This window comes from Phaenicophaeus curvirostris, chromosome 3 (genome assembly GCF_032191515.1).
Source record: "Phaenicophaeus curvirostris isolate KB17595 chromosome 3, BPBGC_Pcur_1.0, whole genome shotgun sequence".
NCBI classification, from domain to species: domain Eukaryota; kingdom Metazoa; phylum Chordata; class Aves; order Cuculiformes; family Cuculidae; genus Phaenicophaeus; species Phaenicophaeus curvirostris.
The window spans coordinates 98606669-98625690 of NC_091394.1; the positions used below are offsets into that span (position 1 = coordinate 98606669).

General features: G+C 53.0%; 4 protein-coding genes across 4 annotated transcripts; all 4 read right to left on the reverse strand.

The window, feature by feature from the left end:
- Positions 1 to 4871: 4871 nt before the first annotated feature.
- LOC138718662 (feather keratin-like) lies at positions 4872 to 5492 on the reverse strand. The gene is made up of 2 exons (XM_069853162.1): positions 5432 to 5492; positions 4872 to 5224 (listed from the first exon to the last, which is right to left on the reverse strand). Exon 2 carries the CDS (start codon positions 5202 to 5204, stop codon positions 4872 to 4874), a length of 333 nt encoding a protein of 110 aa, XP_069709263.1. The 5' UTR covers positions 5205 to 5224; positions 5432 to 5492.
- A 2487-nt stretch (positions 5493 to 7979) lies between these two features.
- LOC138718708 (feather keratin-like) lies at positions 7980 to 8334 on the reverse strand. The gene has a single exon (XM_069853209.1). The coding sequence runs from the start codon at positions 8316 to 8318 to the stop codon at positions 7980 to 7982; it is 339 nt and encodes a 112-aa protein (XP_069709310.1). The 5' UTR covers positions 8319 to 8334.
- A 2760-nt stretch (positions 8335 to 11094) lies between these two features.
- Positions 11095 to 12781, reverse strand: LOC138718709 (feather keratin-like). The gene is made up of 2 exons (XM_069853210.1): positions 12766 to 12781; positions 11095 to 11453 (listed from the first exon to the last, which is right to left on the reverse strand). The coding sequence occupies exon 2, from the start codon at positions 11431 to 11433 to the stop codon at positions 11095 to 11097; it is 339 nt and encodes a 112-aa protein (XP_069709311.1). The 5' UTR covers positions 11434 to 11453; positions 12766 to 12781.
- A 1975-nt stretch (positions 12782 to 14756) lies between these two features.
- LOC138718711 (feather keratin-like) lies at positions 14757 to 18209 on the reverse strand. The gene is made up of 2 exons (XM_069853211.1): positions 17941 to 18209; positions 14757 to 14856 (listed from the first exon to the last, which is right to left on the reverse strand). Exons 1-2 carry the CDS (start codon positions 18207 to 18209, stop codon positions 14757 to 14759), a joined length of 369 nt encoding a protein of 122 aa, XP_069709312.1.
- Positions 18210 to 19022: the final 813 nt, after the last annotated feature.

Genomic DNA, 19022 nt, shown 5'->3' on the forward strand with positions numbered 1-19022 from the left:
GTATAAAAGTAAAGAATCAAGGCTGGTGTTTTCCTTGAGTTTTGATGATTTCTCGCCTCACATGCTCCTAGACAAGACAAAAATGTACGTGTGTCAGAAGTGACCTGCGAGATGGACTGCAAAAGGGAAACCCAAATCAACAACCAGCCTGTCAGTGTTACCTCTATTCCTGGCATGGTCACGAATCCTGGTGGATCCTGCTGGATATTATGTCAAGGAAGATGGAAATTCTGGAGGCCATAGCTGAAAGGCAAGAGGGCTTCACAAAAGGCAAATTGTGCCTCACAAGTTTTGAGGTTTTCTTCAATGGCACTACAGCGTTGATGGATAATGGAGGATGAACTACCTCATCCACCTGGCCTTGTGCAAATCATTTGATTCTATTGCACACAACAGACTTGTCTCTACGATAGAGAGATGTGGATTTGATGGGTGGATGTTTCGGTGAGTAAGGAATATGCAGGAGTCCAAGTGCACTCAAAGCGTTGCGGTTAATGCCTTGATGTCCAGGTGGAGACCAGTAATGTGTGGTGTTCATCTGGTGTCCTTAGGGGAACCAGGACAATTTACTGCCTTTGCCAGACACACGGAGACAGGGATTGAGTGCACCCTTAGCGAGTTTGTATGTGACACCAAGCTGAACGTGAGCCAGCAATGTGCCCTTCTGGCCAAGGAGGCCAGTAGTATCCTGGGCTGCATGAAGAAGTGTGTAATAAACAGGTCAGGGGAGATGCTCCTCCCTGCCTACTCTGCGGTAGTGAGGCTGCATCTGGAGTCTTGTGTCCCGTTCCATGCTCCTCAACTCAAGACAGAAAAGGTACCAGTGGAGAAACTGCAGTAGAGTACAAGATGATGTTTGGACTGGAATTTGTGTCTCCTAAGGAGAGGCAGAGATGTGGGTGTGTTTATCCTGGAGAAGAGAAGGACGAGGGGCTCCTATCACTGCTTATGAATATCACCAGGGCCTAGGCCAACAGGATGGGCCCAGATCATTTTGAGTGGTGCCCAGCTACAGGACAAGGGGCATCAGGTACAAAATGGAACTTGCGTTTCCCAAGCAAACATCTCAAAATGTTATTCTTGTGAGAGTGATGGTGCACTGGAATTGGCTGCCCAGGGAGGGAGTGCAGTCTACTTCTCCGGAGTTCCCGAAATCCAGTCTGGATGCATTCGTGTAGAGCCTGATTGAGGTGACCCTGCTTTAGCAGTAGGTTTGGACTTGGCGATCTCCAGAGATCTCTTCCAAAATAACCCAACCATTCTGTGATTCTGCAGTTCTGTGATTTTGCTTCTGTGGTGGGGAGAGAGTCGTCCTGGGGAAGAGAGTCAAGTGTCTGCTTTCCTGGGGAGCTGGCATCAGAGGTCTGGATAGTGGTGCATGAGCAGGGGCAATTTTTGTCTTGGCAAGTGAAGGGCTTGTGTCATGTTCTGGAAGTGTCCCTGTGCTGCTCTGTGTTGTTGTTGTGGCGGGGGACGTAGAGCCTAGGAGGAGCTTGTAATCTCTTTCTACCCACCCCAATGGCCACTGTAGCCCTGGCTTTGTGCTGGGTGGGGTTGGAAGAAGCTTGGGAGAAGAAAGAAGAGGAGGCTTCTCAGGCTGGGATGCAGGAAAACTTTATTGGGTGGGTGCGGAAATAGAGAAGACAGAAGCGTCAAGTGGAAGGGAGCAAGTTCGAGGTGCAAGGACGTGCATCTTCAAGCCATGGTGTGGCTTCCAGGGTGTGAGTGGTTGGTGTCAAGGGTGGTGGAGAGGACCCTTAGCAAGGGTAGCAGCCTCTCCTGCCACCGAACCAGCCGAGACCTCTGCCACCATAGCAGCCCAGACCTCCCAAGCCGTAGCCGTAGCCGTAGCCGAAGGCCCCGTTGGAGACTGGCACTCCCTGGTAGCTGAGTTCGCTGCCCACGGCAGCCGATGCGGAGGACCCGACGGTGGTGCTCTGGGGGAAGGAGGTGAGGATGGGTCCTGGCAGGGTGACCAGCACGGTGGAAGGCTGGATGACGACGGAGGAGTCCTGGCACTGCCTGACGCAGGGCTCGTTGCAGCTGTTGGCCAGCGGGGCGGGTGCGCAGGGGCGGCAGAGGTCGTTGCAGGCCATGGGTGTGGTGTGGAGGGTCCCTGGAAGAGAAGGTGTTGAGCAAGAGTCAGGATGTTGGTTTGCGAGGGGCAAAGTGTGAGGAGGGTAGGGGAATAGGGAGGCGTGGGTGGGTCTGTGAGGTTCGTGGTGGTGGGGAGGCGTGTGGGCTGTTGAGGCTGGGGTAGAGCATGGTGGAAGAGAGGGAGCAGGTCGGACAGGAGAAGGAGCCTCAGGGTTTTGAGACTCACCTTGTTGAGCGTGGAGGAGACGGTGTGCAGGGAAGGTTGTGAGGGAGAGAGGTGCTGGGCCAGCTTTTATGGTGGTGCGCGAGGGGCGGGACGGGCTTTGTGTGTGAGTGCATTTTGCAGGCAGCAGCTGTGTCCTGGCCCAGCGTGGCGAGTCATGAGGTGGGGTGTGTTTTCCTTGCCCCAGTTCTTCAATGTCATGTCCTCCTCTTGAGGACGTGTCCACTATGTGGTGGCGGCTGCTTTGAAGTGAGAATCTTAGAGGTAAAAGGCTTGGTGTCGATGTTGGGTGCCAGGGCAGGCGCAAGAGGTGACCAAAGCGTAGGAGAGGTGTAATGGTGTCAGTGAGGTAATCGCATGGTATATTTCTTGTGTGGTTTGTGAGTGCGTTGTGATGATGGGAGCCCATTTCCTGGCAGCCTGACCCAGCTCAGCCCGAATTAGGAGAGGCAAGAAGGTCATCAACATGTCATGCCATCTACTTGGCCCTGGTGGCAGCTTTCAAGGCAAAGGTCTGGAAGTCTAAATCTTGGTGGTGATGGTGAATGTCAGGGTGGGCCGAAGAGGCAACCAAAGCATCGCAGAGTTGGGATGTTGTCCGTGAGGTCGTCATGTGGCACTCGTGTGGCGTGGTTCGTGGGTACATTGGGAAGAAGGCACCCCAAGCAGGGAGACCCAGAGCTGTCAGACACAGAACAGACAAAAAGGTTGTGGGTAGTCCCGAGCGTGTCGTTTCAAAGGGAACATTGTGTTTGACAAGCATCTGTGTCTTCTACATCAAAGTGGCTAGGTTTGTATAAAAGTAAAGAATCAAGGCTGGTGTTTTCCTTGAGTTTTGATGATTTCTCGCCTCACATGCTCCTAGACAAGACAAAAATGTACGTGTGTCAGAAGTGACCTGCGAGATGGACTGCAAAAGGGAAACCCAAATCAACAACCAGCCTGTCAGTGTTACCTCTATTCCTGGCATGGTCACGAATCCTGGTGGATCCTGCTGGATATTATGTCAAGGAAGATGGAAATTCTGGAGGCCATAGCTGAAAGGCAAGAGGGCTTCACAAAAGGCAAATTGTGCCTCACAAGTTTTGAGGTTTTCTTCAATGGGACTACAGCGTTGATGGATAATGGAGGATGAACTACCTCATCCACCTGGCCTTGTGCAAATCATTTGATTCTATTGCACACAACAGACTTGTCTCTACGATAGAGAGATGTGGATTTGATGGGTGGATGTTTCGGTGAGTAAGGAATATGCAGGAGTCCAAGTGCACTCAAAGCGTTGCGGTTAATGCCTTGATGTCCAGGTGGAGACCAGTAATGTGTGGTGTTCATCTGGTGTCCTTAGGGGAACCAGGACAATTTACTGCCTTTGCCAGACACACGGAGACAGGGATTGAGTGCACCCTTAGCGAGTTTGTATGTGACACCAAGCTGAACGTGAGCCAGCAATGTGCCCTTCTGGCCAAGGAGACCAGTAGTATCCTGGGCTGCATGAAGAAGTGTGTAATAAACAGGTCAGGGGAGATGCTCCTCCCTGCCTACTCTGCGGTAGTGAGGCTGCATCTGGAGTCTTGTGTCCCGTTCCATGCTCCTCAACTCAAGACAGAAAAGGTACCAGTGGAGAAACTGCAGTAGAGTACAAGATGATGTTTGGACTGGAATTTGTGTCTCCTAAGGAGAGGCAGAGATGTGGGTGTGTTTATCCTGGAGAAGAGAAGGACGAGGGGCTCCTATCACTGCTTATGAATATCACCAGGGCCTTGGCCAACAGGATGGGCCCAGATCATTTTGAGTGGTGCCCAGCTACAGGACAAGGGGCATCAGGTACAAAATGGAACTTGCATTTCCCAAGCAAGCATATCGAACTGTTATTCTTGTGAGAGTGATGGTGCGCTGGAATTGGCTGCCCAGGGAGGGAGTGCAGTCTACTTCTCCGGAGTTCCCGAAATCCAGTCTGGATGCATTCGTGTAGAGCCTGATCAAGGTGACCCTGCTTTAGCAGTAGGTTTGGACTTGGAGATCTCCAGAGATCTCTTCCAAAATAACCCAACCATTCTGTGATTCTGCAGTTCTGTGATTTTGCTTCTGTGGTGGGGAGAGAGTCATCCTGGGGAAGAGAGTCAAGTGTCTACTTTCCTGGGGAGCTGGCATCAGAGGTCTGGATAGTGGTGCATGAGCAGGGGCAATTTTTGTCTTGGCAAGTGAAGGGCTTGTGTCATGTTCTGGAAGTGTCCCTGTGCTGCTCTGTGTTGTTGTTGTGGCGGGGGACGTAGAGCCTAGGAGGAGCTTGTAATCTCTTTCTACCCACCACAATGGCCACTGTAGCCCTGGCTTTGTGCTGGGTGGGGTTGGAAGAAGCTTGGGAGAAGAAAGAAGAGGAGGCTTCTCAGGCTGGGATGCAGGAAAACTTTATTGGGTGGGTGCGGAAATAGAGAAGACAGAAGCGTCAAGTGGAAGGGAGCAAGTTCGAGGTGCAAGGACGTGCATCTTCAAGCCATGGTGTGGCTTCCAGGGTGTGAGTGGTTGGTGTCAAGTGTGGTGGAGAGGACCCTTAGCAAGGGTAGCAGCCTCTCCTGCCACCGAACCAGCCGAGACCTCTGCCACCATAGCAGCCCAGGCCTCCCAAGCCGTAGCCGTAGCCGAAGGCCCCGTTGGAGACAGGCACTCCCTGGTAGCTGAGTTCACTGCCCACGGCAGCCGATGCGGAGGACCCGATGGCGGTGCTCTGGGGGAAGGAGGTGAGGATGGGTCCTGGCAGGGTGACCAGCACGGTGGAAGGCTGGATGACCACGGAGGAGTCCTGGCACTGCCTGACACAGGGCTCGTTGCAGCTGTTGGCCAGCGGGGCGGGTGCGCAGGGGCGGCAGAGGTCGTTGCAGGCCATGGGTGTGGTGTGGAGGGTCCCTGGAAGAGAAGGTGTTGAGCAAGGGTCAGGATGTTGGTTTGCGAGGGGCAAAGTGTGAGAAGCGCAGGGGAATTGGGAGGCGTGGGTGGGTCTGTGAGGTTCGTGGTGGTGGGGAGGCGTGTGGGCTGTTGAGGCTGGGGTAGAGCATGGTGGAAGAGAGGGAGGAGGTCGGACAGGAGAAGGAGCCTCAGGGTTTTGAGACTCACCTTGTTGAGCGTGGAGGAGACGGTGTGCAGGGAAGGTTGTGAGGGAGAGAGGTGCTGGGCCAGCTTTTATGGTGGTGCGCGAGGGGCGGGACGGGCTTTGTGCGTGAGTGCATTTTGCAGGCAGCAGCTGTGTCCTGGCCCAGCGTGGCGAGTCATGAGGTGGGGTGTGTTTTCCTTGCCCCAGTTCTTCAATGTCATGTCCTCCTCTTGAGGACGTGTCCACTATGTGGTGGCGGCTGCTTTGATGTGAGAGTGTTAGAGGCCAAAGTCTTGGTGCTGCTGAAGTGGGTCAGGGCAGGCGCAAGTGGTGACCAAAGCGTAGGAGAGGTGTAATTGTGTCAGTGAGGTAATCGCATGGTACATTTCTTGTGTGGTTTGTGAGTGCGTTGTGATGATCTGACCCCATTTCCTGGCAGCCTGACCCAGCTCAGCCCAAATTAGGAGAGGCAAGAAGGTCATCAACATGTCATGCCATCTACTTGGCCCTGGTGGCAGCTTTCAAGGCAAAGGTCTGGAAGTCTAAATCTTGGTGGTGATGGTGAATGTCAGGGTGGGCCGAAGAGGCAACCAAAGCATCGCAGAGTTGGGATGTTGTCCGTGAGGTCATCATGTGGCACTCGTGTGGCGTGGTTCGTGGGTACATTGGGAAGAAGGCACCCCAAGCAGGGAGACCCAGAGCTGTCAGACACAGAACAGACAAAAAGGTTGTGGGTAGTCCCGAGCGTGTCGTTTCAAAGGGAACATTGTGTTTGACAAGCATCTGTGTCTTCTACATCAAAGTGGCTAGGTTTGTATAAAAGTAAAGAATCAAGGCTGGTGTTTTCCTTGAGTTTTGATGATTTCTCGCCTCACATGCTCCTAGACAAGACAAAAATGTACGTGTGTCAGAAGTGACCTGCGAGATGGACTGCAAAAGGGAAACCCAAATCAACAACCAGCCTGTCAGTGTTACCTCTATTCCTGGCATGGTCACGAATCCTGGTGGATCCTGCTGGATATTATGTCAAGGAAGATGGAAATTCTGGAGGCCATAGCTGAAAGGCAAGAGGGCTTCACAAAAGGCAAATTGTGCCTCACAAGTTTTGAGGTTTTCTTCAATGGGACTACAGCGTTGATGGATAATGGAGGATGAACTACCTCATCCACCTGGCCTTGTGCAAATCATTTGATTCTATTGCACACAACAGACTTGTCTCTACGATAGAGAGATGTGGATTTGATGGGTGGATGTTTCGGTGAGTAAGGAATATGCAGGAGTCCAAGTGCACTCAAAGCGTTGCGGTTAATGCCTTGATGTCCAGGTGGAGACCAGTAATGTGTGGTGTTCATCTGGTGTCCTTAGGGGAACCAGGACAATTTACTGCCTTTGCCAGACACACGGAGACAGGGATTGAGTGCACCCTTAGCGAGTTTGTATGTGACACCAAGCTGAACGTGAGCCAGCAATGTGCCCTTCTGGCCAAGGAGGCCAGTAGTATCCTGGGCTGCATGAAGAAGTGTGTAATAAACAGGTCAGGGGAGATGCTCCTCCCTGCCTACTCTGCGGTAGTGAGGCTGCATCTGGAGTCTTGTGTCCCGTTCCATGCTCCTCAACTCAAGACAGAAAAGGTACCAGTGGAGAAACTGCAGTAGAGTACAAGATGATGTTTGGACTGGAATTTGTGTCTCCTAAGGAGAGGCAGAGATGTGGGTGTGTTTATCCTGGAGAAGAGAAGGACGAGGGGCTCCTATCACTGCTTATGAATATCACCAGGGCCTAGGCCAACAGGATGGGCCCAGATCATTTTGAGTGGTGCCCAGCTACAGGACAAGGGGCATCAGGTACAAAATGGAACTTGCGTTTCCCAAGCAAACATCTCAAAATGTTATTCTTGTGAGAGTGATGGTGCACTGGAATTGGCTGCCCAGGGAGGGAGTGCAGTCTACTTCTCCGGAGTTCCCGAAATCCAGTCTGGATGCATTCGTGTAGAGCCTGATTGAGGTGACCCTGCTTTAGCAGTAGGTTTGGACTTGGCGATCTCCAGAGATCTCTTCCAAAATAACCCAACCATTCTGTGATTCTGCAGTTCTGTGATTTTGCTTCTGTGGTGGGGAGAGAGTCGTCCTGGGGAAGAGAGTCAAGTGTCTGCTTTCCTGGGGAGCTGGCATCAGAGGTCTGGATAGTGGTGCATGAGCAGGGGCAATTTTTGTCTTGGCAAGTGAAGGGCTTGTGTCATGTTCTGGAAGTGTCCCTGTGCTGCTCTGTGTTGTTGTTGTGACGGGGGACGTAAAGCCTAGGAGGAGCTTGTAATCTCTTTCTACCCACCCCAATGGCCACTGTAGCCCTGGCTTTGTGCTGGGTGGGGTTGGAAGAAGCTTGGGAGAAGAAAGAAGAGGAGGCTTCTCAGGCTGGGATGCAGGAAAACTTTATTGGGTGGGTGCGGAAATAGAGAAGACAGAAGTGTCAAGTGGAAGGGAGCAAGTTCGAGGTGCAAGGACGTGCATCTTCAAGCCATGGTGTGGCTTCCAGGGTATGAGTGGTTGGTGTCAAGGGTGGTGGAGAGGACCCTTAGCAAGGGTAGCAGCCTCTCCTGCCACCGAACCAGCCGAGACCTCTGCCACCATAGCAGCCCAGGCCTCCCAAGCCGTAGCCGTAGCCGTAGCCGAAGGCCCCGTTGGAGACAGGCACTCCCTGGTAGCTGAGTTCGCTGCCCACGGCAGCCGATGCGGAGGATCCGACGGTGGTGCTCTGGGGGAAGGAGGTGAGGATGGGTCCTGGCAGGGTGACCAGCACGGTGGAAGGCTGGATGACGACGGAGGAGTCCTGGCACTGCCTGACGCAGGGCTCGTTGCAGCTGTTGGCCAGCGGGGCGGGTGCGCAGGGGCGGCAGAGGTCGTTGCAGGCCATGGGTGTGGTGTGGAGGGTCCCTGGAAGAGAAGGTGTAGAGCAAGGGTCAGGATGTTGGTTTGCGAGGGGCAAAGTGTGAGGAGGGCAGGGGAATGGGGAGGCGTGGGTGGGTCTGTGAGGTTTGTGGTGGTGGGGAGGCGTGTGGGCTGTTGAGGCTGGGGTAGAGCATGGTGGAAGAGAGGGAGGAGGTCGGACAGGAGAAGGAGCCTCAGGGTTTTGAGACTCACCTTGTTGAGCGTGGAGGAGATGGTGTGCAGGGAAGGTTGTGAGGGAGAGAGGTGCTGGGCCAGCTTTTATGGTGGTGCGCGAGGGGCGGGACGGGCTTTGTGCATGAGTGCATTTTGCAGGCAGCAGCTGTGTCCTGGCCCAGCGTGGCGAGTCATGAGGTGGGGTGTGTTTTCCTTGCCCCAGTTCTTCAATGTCATATCCTCCTCTTGAGGACGTGTCCACTATGTGGTGGCGGCTGCTTTGAAGTGAGGATCTTAGAGGTAAAAGGCTTGGTGTCGATGTTGGGTGCCAGGGCAGGCGCAAGAGGTGACCGAAGCGTAGGAGAGGTGTAATGGTGTCAGTGAGGTAATCGCATGGTATATTTCTTGTGTGGTTTGTGAGTGCGTTGTGATGATGGGAGCCCATTTCCTGGCAGCCTGACCCAGCTCAGCCCGAATTAGGAGAGGCAAGAAGGTCATCAACATGTCATGCCATCTACTTGGCCCTGGTGGCAGCTTTCAAGGCAAAGGTCTGGAAGTCTAAATCTTGGTGGTGATGGTGAATGTCAGGGTGGGCCGAAGAGGCAACCAAAGCATCGCAGAGTTGGGATGTTGTCCGTGAGGTCGTCATGTGGCACTCGTGTGGCGTGGTTCGTGGGTACATTGGGAAGAAGGCACCCCAAGCAGGGAGACCCAGAGCTGTCAGACACAGAACAGACAAAAAGGTTGTGGGTAGTCCCGAGCGTGTCGTTTCAAAGGGAACATTGTGTTTGACAAGCATCTGTGTCTTCTACATCAAAGTGGCTAGGTTTGTATAAAAGTAAAGAATCAAGGCTGGGGTTTTCCTTGAGTTTTGATGATTTCTCGCCTCACATGCTCCTAGACAAGACAAAAATGTACGTGTGTCAGAAGTGACCTGCGAGATGGACTGCAAAAGGGAAACCCAAATCAACAACCAGCCTGTCAGTGTTACCTCTATTCCTGGCATGGTCACGAATCCTGGTGGATCCTGCTGGATATTATGTCAAGGAAGATGGAAATTCTGGAGGCCATAGCTGAAAGGCAAGAGGGCTTCACAAAAGGCAAATTGTGCCTCACAAGTTTTGAGGTTTTCTTCAATGGGACTACAGCGTTGATGGATAATGGAGGATGAACTACCTCATCCACCTGGCCTTGTGCAAATCATTTGATTCTATTGCACACAACAGACTTGTCTCTACGATAGAGAGATGTGGATTTGATGGGTGGATGTTTCGGTGAGTAAGGAATATGCAGGAGTCCAAGTGCACTCAAAGCGTTGCGGTTAATGCCTTGATGTCCAGGTGGAGACCAGTAATGTGTGGTGTTCATCTGGTGTCCTTAGGGGAACCAGGACAATTTACTGCCTTTGCCAGGCACACGGAGACAGGGATTGAGTGCACCCTTAGCGAGTTTGTATGTGACACCAAGCTGAACGTGAGCCAGCAATGTGCCCTTCTGGCCAAGGAGGCCAGTAGTATCCTGGGCTGCATGAAGAAGTGTGTAATAAACAGGTCAGGGGAGATGCTCCTCCCTGCCTACTCTGCGGTAGTGAGGCTGCATCTGGAGTCTTGTGTCCCGTTCCATGCTCCTCAACTCAAGACAGAAAAGGTACCAGTGGAGAAACTGCAGTAGAGTACAAGATGATGTTTGGACTGGAATTTGTGTCTCCTAAGGAGAGGCAGAGACGTGGGTGTGTTTATCCTGGAGAAGAGAAGGACGAGGGGCTCCTATCACTGCTTATGAATATCACCAGGGCCTAGGCCAACAGGATGGGCCCAGATCATTTTGAGTGGTGCCCAGCTACAGGACAAGGGGCATCAGGTACAAAATGGAACTTGCGTTTCCCAAGCAAACATCTCAAAATGTTATTCTTGTGAGAGTGATGGTGCACTGGAATTGGCTGCCCAGGGAGGGAGTGCAGTCTACTTCTCCGGAGTTCCCGAAATCCAGTCTGGATGCATTCGTGTAGAGCCTGATTGAGGTGACCCTGCTTTAGCAGAAGGTTTGGACTTGGAGATCTCCAGAGATCTCTTCCAAAATAACCCAACCATTCTGTGATTCTGCAGTTCTGTGATTTTGCTTCTGTGGTGGGGAGAGAGTCGTCCTGGGGAAGAGAGTCAAGTGTCTGCTTTCCTGGGGAGCTGGCATCAGAGGTCTGGATAGTGGTGCATGAGCAGGGACAACCTTTGGTCTTGGCAAGTGAAGGGCTTGTGTCATGTTCTGGAAGTGTCCCTGTGCTGCTCTGTGTTGTTGTTGTGGCTGGGGACGTAGAGCCTAGGAGGAGCTTGTAATCTCTTTCTACCCACCCCAATGGCCACTGTAACCTTGGCTTTGTGCTGGGTGGTGTTGGAAGAAGCTTGGGAGAAGAAAGAAGAGGAGGCTTCTCAGGCTGGGATGCAGGAAAACTTTATTGGGTGGGTGCGGAAATAGAGAAGACAGAAGCGTCAAGTGGAAGGGAGCAAGTTCGAGGTGCAAGGACGTGCATCTTCAAGCCATGGTGTGGCTTCCAGGGTGTGAGTGCTTGGAGTCAAGGGTGGTGGAGAGGACCCTTAGCAAGGGTAGCAGCCTCTCCTGCCACCGAACCAGCCGAGACCTCTGCCACCATAGCAGCCCAGACCTCCCAATCCGTAGCCGTAGCCATAGCCGAAGGCCCCGTTGGAGACTGGCACTCCCTGGTAGCTGAGTTCGCTGCCCACGGCAGCCGATGCAGAGGATCCGACGGTGGTGCTCTGGGGGAAGGAGGTGAGGATGGGTCCTGGCAGGGTGACCAGCACGGTGGAAGGCTGGATGACGACGGAGGAGTCCTGGCACTGCCTGACACAGGGCTCGTTGCAGCTGTTGGCCAGCGGGGCGGGTGCGCAGGGGCGGCAGAGGTCGTTGCAGGCCATGGGTGTGGTGTGGAGGGTCCCTGGAAGAGAAGGTGTTGAGCAAGTGGTGGCGCATGGGGGTTTTGAAGTGTGGAGTGTGAGGAGGGCAGGGATGTTGGGAGGTTGGGGTGGTTCTGTGGCGAGTGTGGCGGTGGGGAGGAATGTCGGCGGGAGAGGCTGGGGCAGAGCGTGGTGGAAGAGAGGGAGGAGGTTGGACAGGAGGAGGAGGCTCAGGGTTTTGAGACTCACCTTGTTGAGTGCAGAGGAGAAGGTGTGCAGAGAAGGTTGTGAGGGAGACAGGTGCTGGGCCAGCTTTTATGGTGGTGCGCGAGGGGCGGGACGGGCTTTGTGCGTGAGTGCATTTTGCAGGCAGCAGCTGTGTCCTGGCCCAGCATGGCGAGTCATGAGGTGGGGTGTGTTTTCCTTGCCCCAGTTCTTCAATGTCATGTCCTCCTCTTGAGGACGTGTCCACTTGGTGGTGGCGGCATCTTTGAAGTGTGAGTGTTAGAGGCCAAAGACTTGGTGCTGCTGATGTGTGTCAGGGCAGGCGCAAGAGGTGACCAAAGCGTAGGAGAGGTGTAATGGTGTCAGTGAGGCCATTGCTTACCACTTTTGTTGTGTGGTTTGTGGGTGCATTGTGAGGAGGAAATGGCAATTGCTGGTAGCCACACAAACCACTGCTCAATCCTGGTCAGAATAGTTGATGAGGACGTATGAATATGGATTTCTGAAGAGGACATCATGCTTGACCAAGCTATGCATCTTCTGCATTAAAGTGAGTAGGTCTGTAGAGGGGGAAAGAACAAAGGCTTGTGTTTACCTTGAATTTTGCGTGAAGCTTTTTATGTTTTCTCTCCTTGCATCCTCCTAGAAAAGACCAAAATGCATGCTTTGCATAAGTGACCAGTGAGTTGAACTGCCAAGTGGTTGAATGGTTGGGGCCAGAGGCTTGTGATGGGTGGCAGGGTGTCCTGATGGAAAGAAATCTCAATTAATGTAGCCCAGGAAGTGGATCTTTGGGAACAAATCTGTTCAGCATCCTTCGCAATGACATGAGCAGTGGGATGGAGTGAACCCTCAGCAAGGCAGCAGATGGTAACTCTCATTTTAAAGACGCAAAAGGGAGACCCAGGTCAACTATCAGCCGGTCAGTGTCACCTCTGTGCCTGCCAATGTCACGGATTGTGGCAGATCCTCCTGGAAACTATGCCAAGGCGTGTGGAAATTAAGGAGGAGATTGCTGAAAGACAAGATGCCTTCCCAAAAGGCAAATTGTTCCTTAGAAATTTGGAGTCTTTGTGCGATGGGTCTACAATGTTGGTGGGGAAGGGAAGAGGAACAGAACTCACCTACCTGGCCCTCTGCAAAGCATATGAAAGTGTCTCACGCATCATCCTTTTCTAAATGGAGGCTGCGTGCAGTGAGGCTACAGTGTTGGTGGAGAAGGGAAGAGGAACTGGCCTCATCTACTTGGCCTTGTGTAATGTATTTGATACTGCCACTCACAGCACCCTTGTCTCTGACATTGAAAGATGTGCATTTGATGGGTGGACCTCTTGGTTTGTAAGAATTATGCGGGATTGTTCCACTCAGAGTGCTGGGGTCAAGGTCTCGATGTACAGGTGGAGATCAGTGACTAGCGGTGTCCACCTAGTGTCTGTCCTGGGACAACGATTATTCACTGTCTTTGTCAGGGACATAGAGAGTGGGAGTGAGTGCACCCTCAGTGAGTCTGAAGAAGACACCAAGCTGAGTGGTATGATGAATACCCAAGAGGAAAGGTCTGTCCTTGTCTAAATGGAGAGATGTGGATCTGATGAGTGGATTGCTTGGTTGATAAGGAATCATCTGGATGCCGAAGGATTGTGGTCAATAGCTTGTTGTCCCGGTAGAGACCAGTCACGAGTGGTGTCGTCAGGAGTCCATATTGGGACCAGTATTATTTACGGTCTTTGCCAGGGCCGCAGACAATGGCATTGAGTGCACCCTCTGCCAGTTTGCAGATGACACCAAGCTGAATGATGTTGTGGACTCTCCAGAGGAAAGGGTTGCTAGCCAGAGCAGCCTTGACCAGCTAGGGACACGAGCCCATGCAAATCTGCGAGTTCGACAAGGCCAAATGCCAGGTCCTTGTCCTTGATATGAGTCAGCAATGTGCACTGGTGGTGAAGACTGAGGGTATTCTGGAGTGTGTCAAGAAGAGTGTAGCAAGAGGGTTGAATGAGATGCTCCTCCCCATCTACTCTGCCCTAGAGAGGCCGCATAGAATCCTAGAATAGTTGGGGTTGGAAGGGATCTTAAAGATCATCTAGTTCCATCCCCTTGCCATGGGGAAGGACATCCCACTAGATGAGGTTACCCTAGCCCCTATCCAATCTGGCCTTAAACAAGTCCTGGGGTGGAGCATCGCCAGCTCCAGAAACTCAAGGAACTATTGGAGAGAGTCCAGTGGAGGCCATGGAGGTGCTTAAAAGGCCTAGAGCTTCTCTCTGACTTTGAAAGGTTGAAAGACCCTGGTTGCTTTTGCTTGGAGAAGAGAAGATTGAGAAGAGAAATCATCAAAGAAGATCAATAGGCAAAGAGAAGGATTCAAGAGGATGGGGCCAGACTTTTCTAAGTAGACGCTAGCTACTGGACAAGGAGCAACGGGCACAAATAGTAGCACAGGAAGTTGAACGTGAACATGAGCAAAGCCTGATTTATTGTAAGGGTGATAGAGCACTGGGCAGCCAGTTCTGGAAAAACTGAAATCCAATCTGATGCATTCCTGTACAGCCTGATTGAGGTGACCCTGCTTTAGCAGGAGGTTTGGACTGGGAGATCTCCAGAGATCTCTTCCAATGCAACCCAACCATTCTGTGGTTCTGTAGTTCTGTGATTTTGCTTGCTGTGGTGGCCAGAGAGTCATCCTGGGGAAGAATCAAGAGTTTGTTAACCAGGGGAGCTGACATCGGAGGTCTGGATAGCGGTGAACTAGCATGGGCATGATTTGCCTGGGCAAGCGAAGGGCTTTTGTCATGTTCTGGAAGTGTCTCTGCCCTGCTCTCTATTGTTGTTGTGGCTGGGGACATAAACCATACGTGGAGATTGCAACATCTTTCCAACGACCTCAATGGCCAGTGTAGCCTTGGTGTTGTGCTGGGTGAGGTTGGAGGAACTTTAAAAGAAGAGAGGAGGCGACTCAAGCTTGAATGCAGGAGAACTTTATTGAATGGAGAGAAATTGAGAAGGCAGGAGCGCCAAGAGGAAGAGAGCAGATCTGAGGTGCAAGGAGGTGCATCCTCAACCCATGGTGTGGCTTCCAGGGGGTGGGTGGTCAGTGTCAGAGGTGATGGTGACGACCTTTAGCAGGTGTAGCAGCCTCTCCTGCCACCGAACCAGCCGAGACCTCTGCCACCATAGCAGCCCAGGCCTCCCAAGCCGTAGCCGTAGCCATAGCCGAAGGCCTCGTTGGAGACAGGCACTCCCTGGTAGCTGAGTTCGCTGCCCACGGCAGCCGATGCGGAGGATCCGACGGCGGTACTCTGGGGGTAGGAGGTGAGGATGGGTCCTGGCAGGGTGACCAGCACGGCAGGAGGCTGGATGACGACGGAGGAGTCCTGGCACTGCCTGATGCAGGGCTCGTTGCAGCTGTTGGCCAGCGGGGCGGGTGCGCAGGGGCAGCAGAGGTCGTTGCAGGCCATGGGTGTGGTGTGGAGGGTCCCTGGAAGAGAAGGTGTTGAGCAAGGGTCAGGATGTTGGTTTGCGAGGGGCAAAGTGTGAGGTAGGCAGGAGAATGGGGAGGCGTGGGTGGGTCTGTGAGGTTTGTGGTGGTGGGGAGGCATGTGGGCTGTTGAGGCTGGGGTAGAGCATGGTGGAAGAGAGGGAGGAGGTTGGACAGGAGAAGGAGCCTCAGGGTTTTGAGACTCACCTTGTTGAGCGTGGAGGAGACGGTGTGCAGGGAAGGTTGTGAGGGAGAGAGGTGCTGGGCCAGCTTTTATGGTGGTGCGCGAGGGGCGGGACGGGCTTTGTGCATGAGTGCATTTTGCAGGCAGCAGCTGTGTCCTGGCCCAGCGTGGCGAGTCATGAGGTGGGGTGTGTTTTCCTTGCCCCAGTTCTTCAATGTCATGTCCTCCTCTTGAGGACGTGTCCACTATGTGGTGGCGGCTGCTTTGAAGTGAGGATCTTAGAGGTAAAAGGCTTGGTGTCGATGTTGGGTGCCAGGGCAGGCGCAAGAGGTGACCGAAGCGTAGGACAGGTGTAATGGTGTCAGTGAGGTAATCACATGGTACATTTCTTGTGTGGTTTGTGAGTGCGTTGTGATGATGGGAGCCCATTTCCTGGCAGCCTGACCCAGCTCAGCCCGAATTAGGAGAGGCAAGAAGGTCATCAACATGTCATGCCATCTACTTGGCCCTGGTGGCAGCTTTCAAGGCAAAGGTCTGGAAGTCTAAATCTTGGTGGTGATGGTGAATGTCAGGGTGGGCCGAAGAGGCAACCAAAGCATCGCAGAGTTGGGATGTTGTCCGTGAGGTCGTCATGTGGCACTCGTGTGGCGTGGTTCGTGGGTACATTGGGAAGAAGGCACCCCAAGCAGGGAGACCCAGAGCTGTTGGACACAGAACAGACAAGAATGTTGTGGGTAGTCCCGAGCGTGTCGTTTCAAAGGGGACATTGTGTTTGACAAGCATCTGTGTCTTCCACATCAAAGTGGCTAGGTTTGTATAAAAGTAAAGAATCAAGGCTGGTGTTTTCCTTGAGTTTTGATGATTTCTCGCCTCACGTGCTCCTAGACAAGACAAAAATATATGTGATGCATAAATGACCTGCGAGATGGACTGCAAAAGGGAAACCCAAATCAACAACCAGCCTGTCAGTGTTACCTCTATTCCTGGCATGGTCACGAATCCTGGTGGATCCTGCTGGATATTATGTCAAGGAAGATGGAAATTCTGGAGGCGATAGCTGAAAGGCAAGAGGGCTTCACAAAAGGCAAATTGTGCCTCACAAGTTTTGAGGTTTTCTTCAATGGCACTACAGCGTTGATGGATAATGGAGGATGAGCTACCTCATCCACCTGGCCTTGTGCAAAGCATTTGATTCTATTGCACACAACAGACTTGTCTCTACGATAGAGAGATGTGGATTTGATGGGTGGATGTTTCGGTGAGTAAGGAATATGCAGGAGTCCAAGTGCACTCAAAGTGTTGCGGTTAATGCCTTGATGTCCAGGTGGAGACCAGTAATGTGTGGTGTTCATCTGGTGTCCTTAGGGGAACCAGGACAATTTACTGCCTTTGCCAGGCACACGGAGACAGGGATTGAGTGCACCCTTAGCGAGTTTGTATGTGACACCAAGCTGAACGTGAGCCAGCAATGTGCCTTTCTGGCCAAGGAGACCAGTAGTATCCTGGGCTGCATGAAGAAGTGTGTAATAAACAGGTCAGGGGAGATGCTCCTCCCTGCCTACTCTGCGGTAGTGAGGCTGCATCTGGAGTCTTGTGTCCCGTTCCATGCTCCTCAACTCAAGACAGAAAAGGTACCAGTGGAGAAACTGCAGTAGAGTACAAGATGATGTTTGGACTGGAATTTGTGTCTCCTAAGGAGAGGCAGAGACGTGGGTGTGTTTATCCTGGAGAAGAGAAGGACGAGGGGCTCCTATCACTGCTTATGAATATCACCAGGGCCTAGGCCAACAGGATGGGCCCAGATCATTTTGAGTGGTGCCCAGCTACAGGACAAGGGGCATCAGGTACAAAATGGAACTTGCGTTTCCCAAGCAAACATCTCAAAATGTTATTCTTGTGAGAGTGATGGTGCACTGGAATTGGCTGCCCAGGGAGGGAGTGCAGTCTACTTCTCCGGAGTTCCCGAAATCCAGTCTGGATGCATTCGTGTAGAGCCTGATTGAGGTGACCCTGCTTTAGCAGAAGGTTTGGACTTGGAGATCTCCAGAGATCTCTTCCAAAATAACCCAACCATTCTGTGATTCTGCAGTTCTGTGATTTTGCTTCTGTGGTGGGGAGAGAGTCGTCCTGGGGAAGAGAGTCAAGTGTCTGCTTTCCTGGGGAGCTGGCATCAGAGGTCTGGATAGTGGTGCATGAGCAGGGGCAATTTTTGTCTTGGCAAGTGAAGGGCTTGTGTCATGTTCTGGAAGTGTCCCTGTGCTGCTCTGTGTTGTTGTTGTGGCAGGGGACGTAGAGCCTAGGAGGAGCTTGTAATCTCTTTCTACCCACCCCAATGGCCACTGTAGCCCTGGCTTTGTGCTGGGTGGGGTTGGAAGAAGCTTGGGAGAAGAAAGAAGAGGAGGCTTCTCAGGCTGGGATGCAGGAAAACTTTATTGGGTGGGTGCGGAAATAGAGAAGACAGAAGCGTCAAGTGGAAGGGAGCAAGTTCGAGGTGCAAGGACGTGCATCTTCAAGCCATGGTGTGGCTTCCAGGGTGTGAGTGGTTGGTGTCAAGGGTGGTGGAGAGGACCCTTAGCAAGGGTAGCAGCCTCTCCTGCCACCGAACCAGCCGAGACCTCTGCCACCATAGCAGCCCAGGCCTCCCAAGCCGTAGCCGTAGCCATAGCCGAAGGCCCCGTTGGAGACAGGCACTCCCTGGTAGCTGAGTTCGCTGCCCACGGCAGCCGATGCGGAGGATCCGACGGTGGTGCTCTGGGGGAAGGAGGTGAGGATGGGTCCTGGCAGGGTGACCAGCACGGTGGGAGGCTGGATGACGACGGAGGAGTCCTGGCACTGCCTGACACAGGGCTCGTTGCAGCTGTTGGCCAGCGGGGCGGGTGCGCAGGGGCGGCAGAGGTCGTTGCAGGCCATGGGTGTGGTGTGGAGGGTCCCTGGAAGAGAAGGTGTTGAGCAAGGGTCAGGATGTTGGTTTGCGAGGGGCAAAGTGTGAGGAGGGCAGGAGAATGGGGAGGCGTGGGTGGGTCTGTGAGGTTTGTGGTGGTGGGGAGGCATGTGGGCTGTTGAGGCTGGGGTAGAGCATGGTGGAAGAGAGGGAGGAGGTTGGACAGGAGAAGGAGCCTCAGGGTTTTGAGACTCACCTTGTTGAGCGTGGAGGAGAAGGTGTGCAGAGAAGGTTGTGAGGGAGAGAGGTGCTGGGCCAGCTTTTATGGTGGTGCGCGAGGGGCGGGACGGGCTTTGTGCATGAGTGCATTTTGCAGGCAGCAGCTGTGTCCTGGCCCAGCGTGGCGAGTCATGAGGTGGGGTGTGTTTTCCTTGCCCCAGTTCTTCAATGTCATGTCCTCCTCTTGAGGACGTGTCCACTATGTGGTGGCGGCTGCTTTGAAGTGAGGATCTTAGAGGTAAAAGGCTTGGTGTCGATGTTGGGTGCCAGGGCAGGCGCAAGAGGTGACCGAAGCGTAGGAGAGGTGTAATGGTGTCAGTGAGGTAATCGCATGGTACATTTCTTGTGTGGTTTGTGAGTGCGTTGTGATGATGGGAGCCCATTTCCTGGCAGCCTGACCCAGCTCAGCCCGAATTAGGAGAGGCAAGAAGGTCATCAACATGTCATGCCATCTACTTGGCCCTGGTGGCAGCTTTCAAGGCAAAGGTTTGGAAATCTAAGTCTTGGTGGTGATGGTGAATGTCAGGGTGGGCCAAAGAGGCAACCAAAGCATCGCAGAGTTG

Excerpts from the sequence above, each read along its gene's own strand:
- LOC138718662 (XM_069853162.1), bottom strand. The coding sequence starts at position 5,204 with ATGGCCTGCAACGACCTCTGCCGCCCCTGCGCACCCGCCCCGCTGGCC.
- LOC138718711 (XM_069853211.1), bottom strand. The coding sequence starts at position 18,209 with ATGGCCTGCAACGACCTCTGCCGCCCCTGCGCACCCGCCCCGCTGGCC. Across the intron at positions 14,857-17,940 it reads GGCTACGGCTACGGCTTGGG|CTTCGGCTATGGCTACGGCT; the intron begins AGGCCTGGGCTG and ends CTCCAACGAGGC.
- LOC138718708 (XM_069853209.1), bottom strand. The coding sequence starts at position 8,318 with ATGGCCTGCAACGACCTCTGCCGCCCCTGCGCACCCGCCCCGCTGGCC.
- LOC138718709 (XM_069853210.1), bottom strand. The coding sequence starts at position 11,433 with ATGGCCTGCAACGACCTCTGCCGCCCCTGCGCACCCGCCCCGCTGGCC.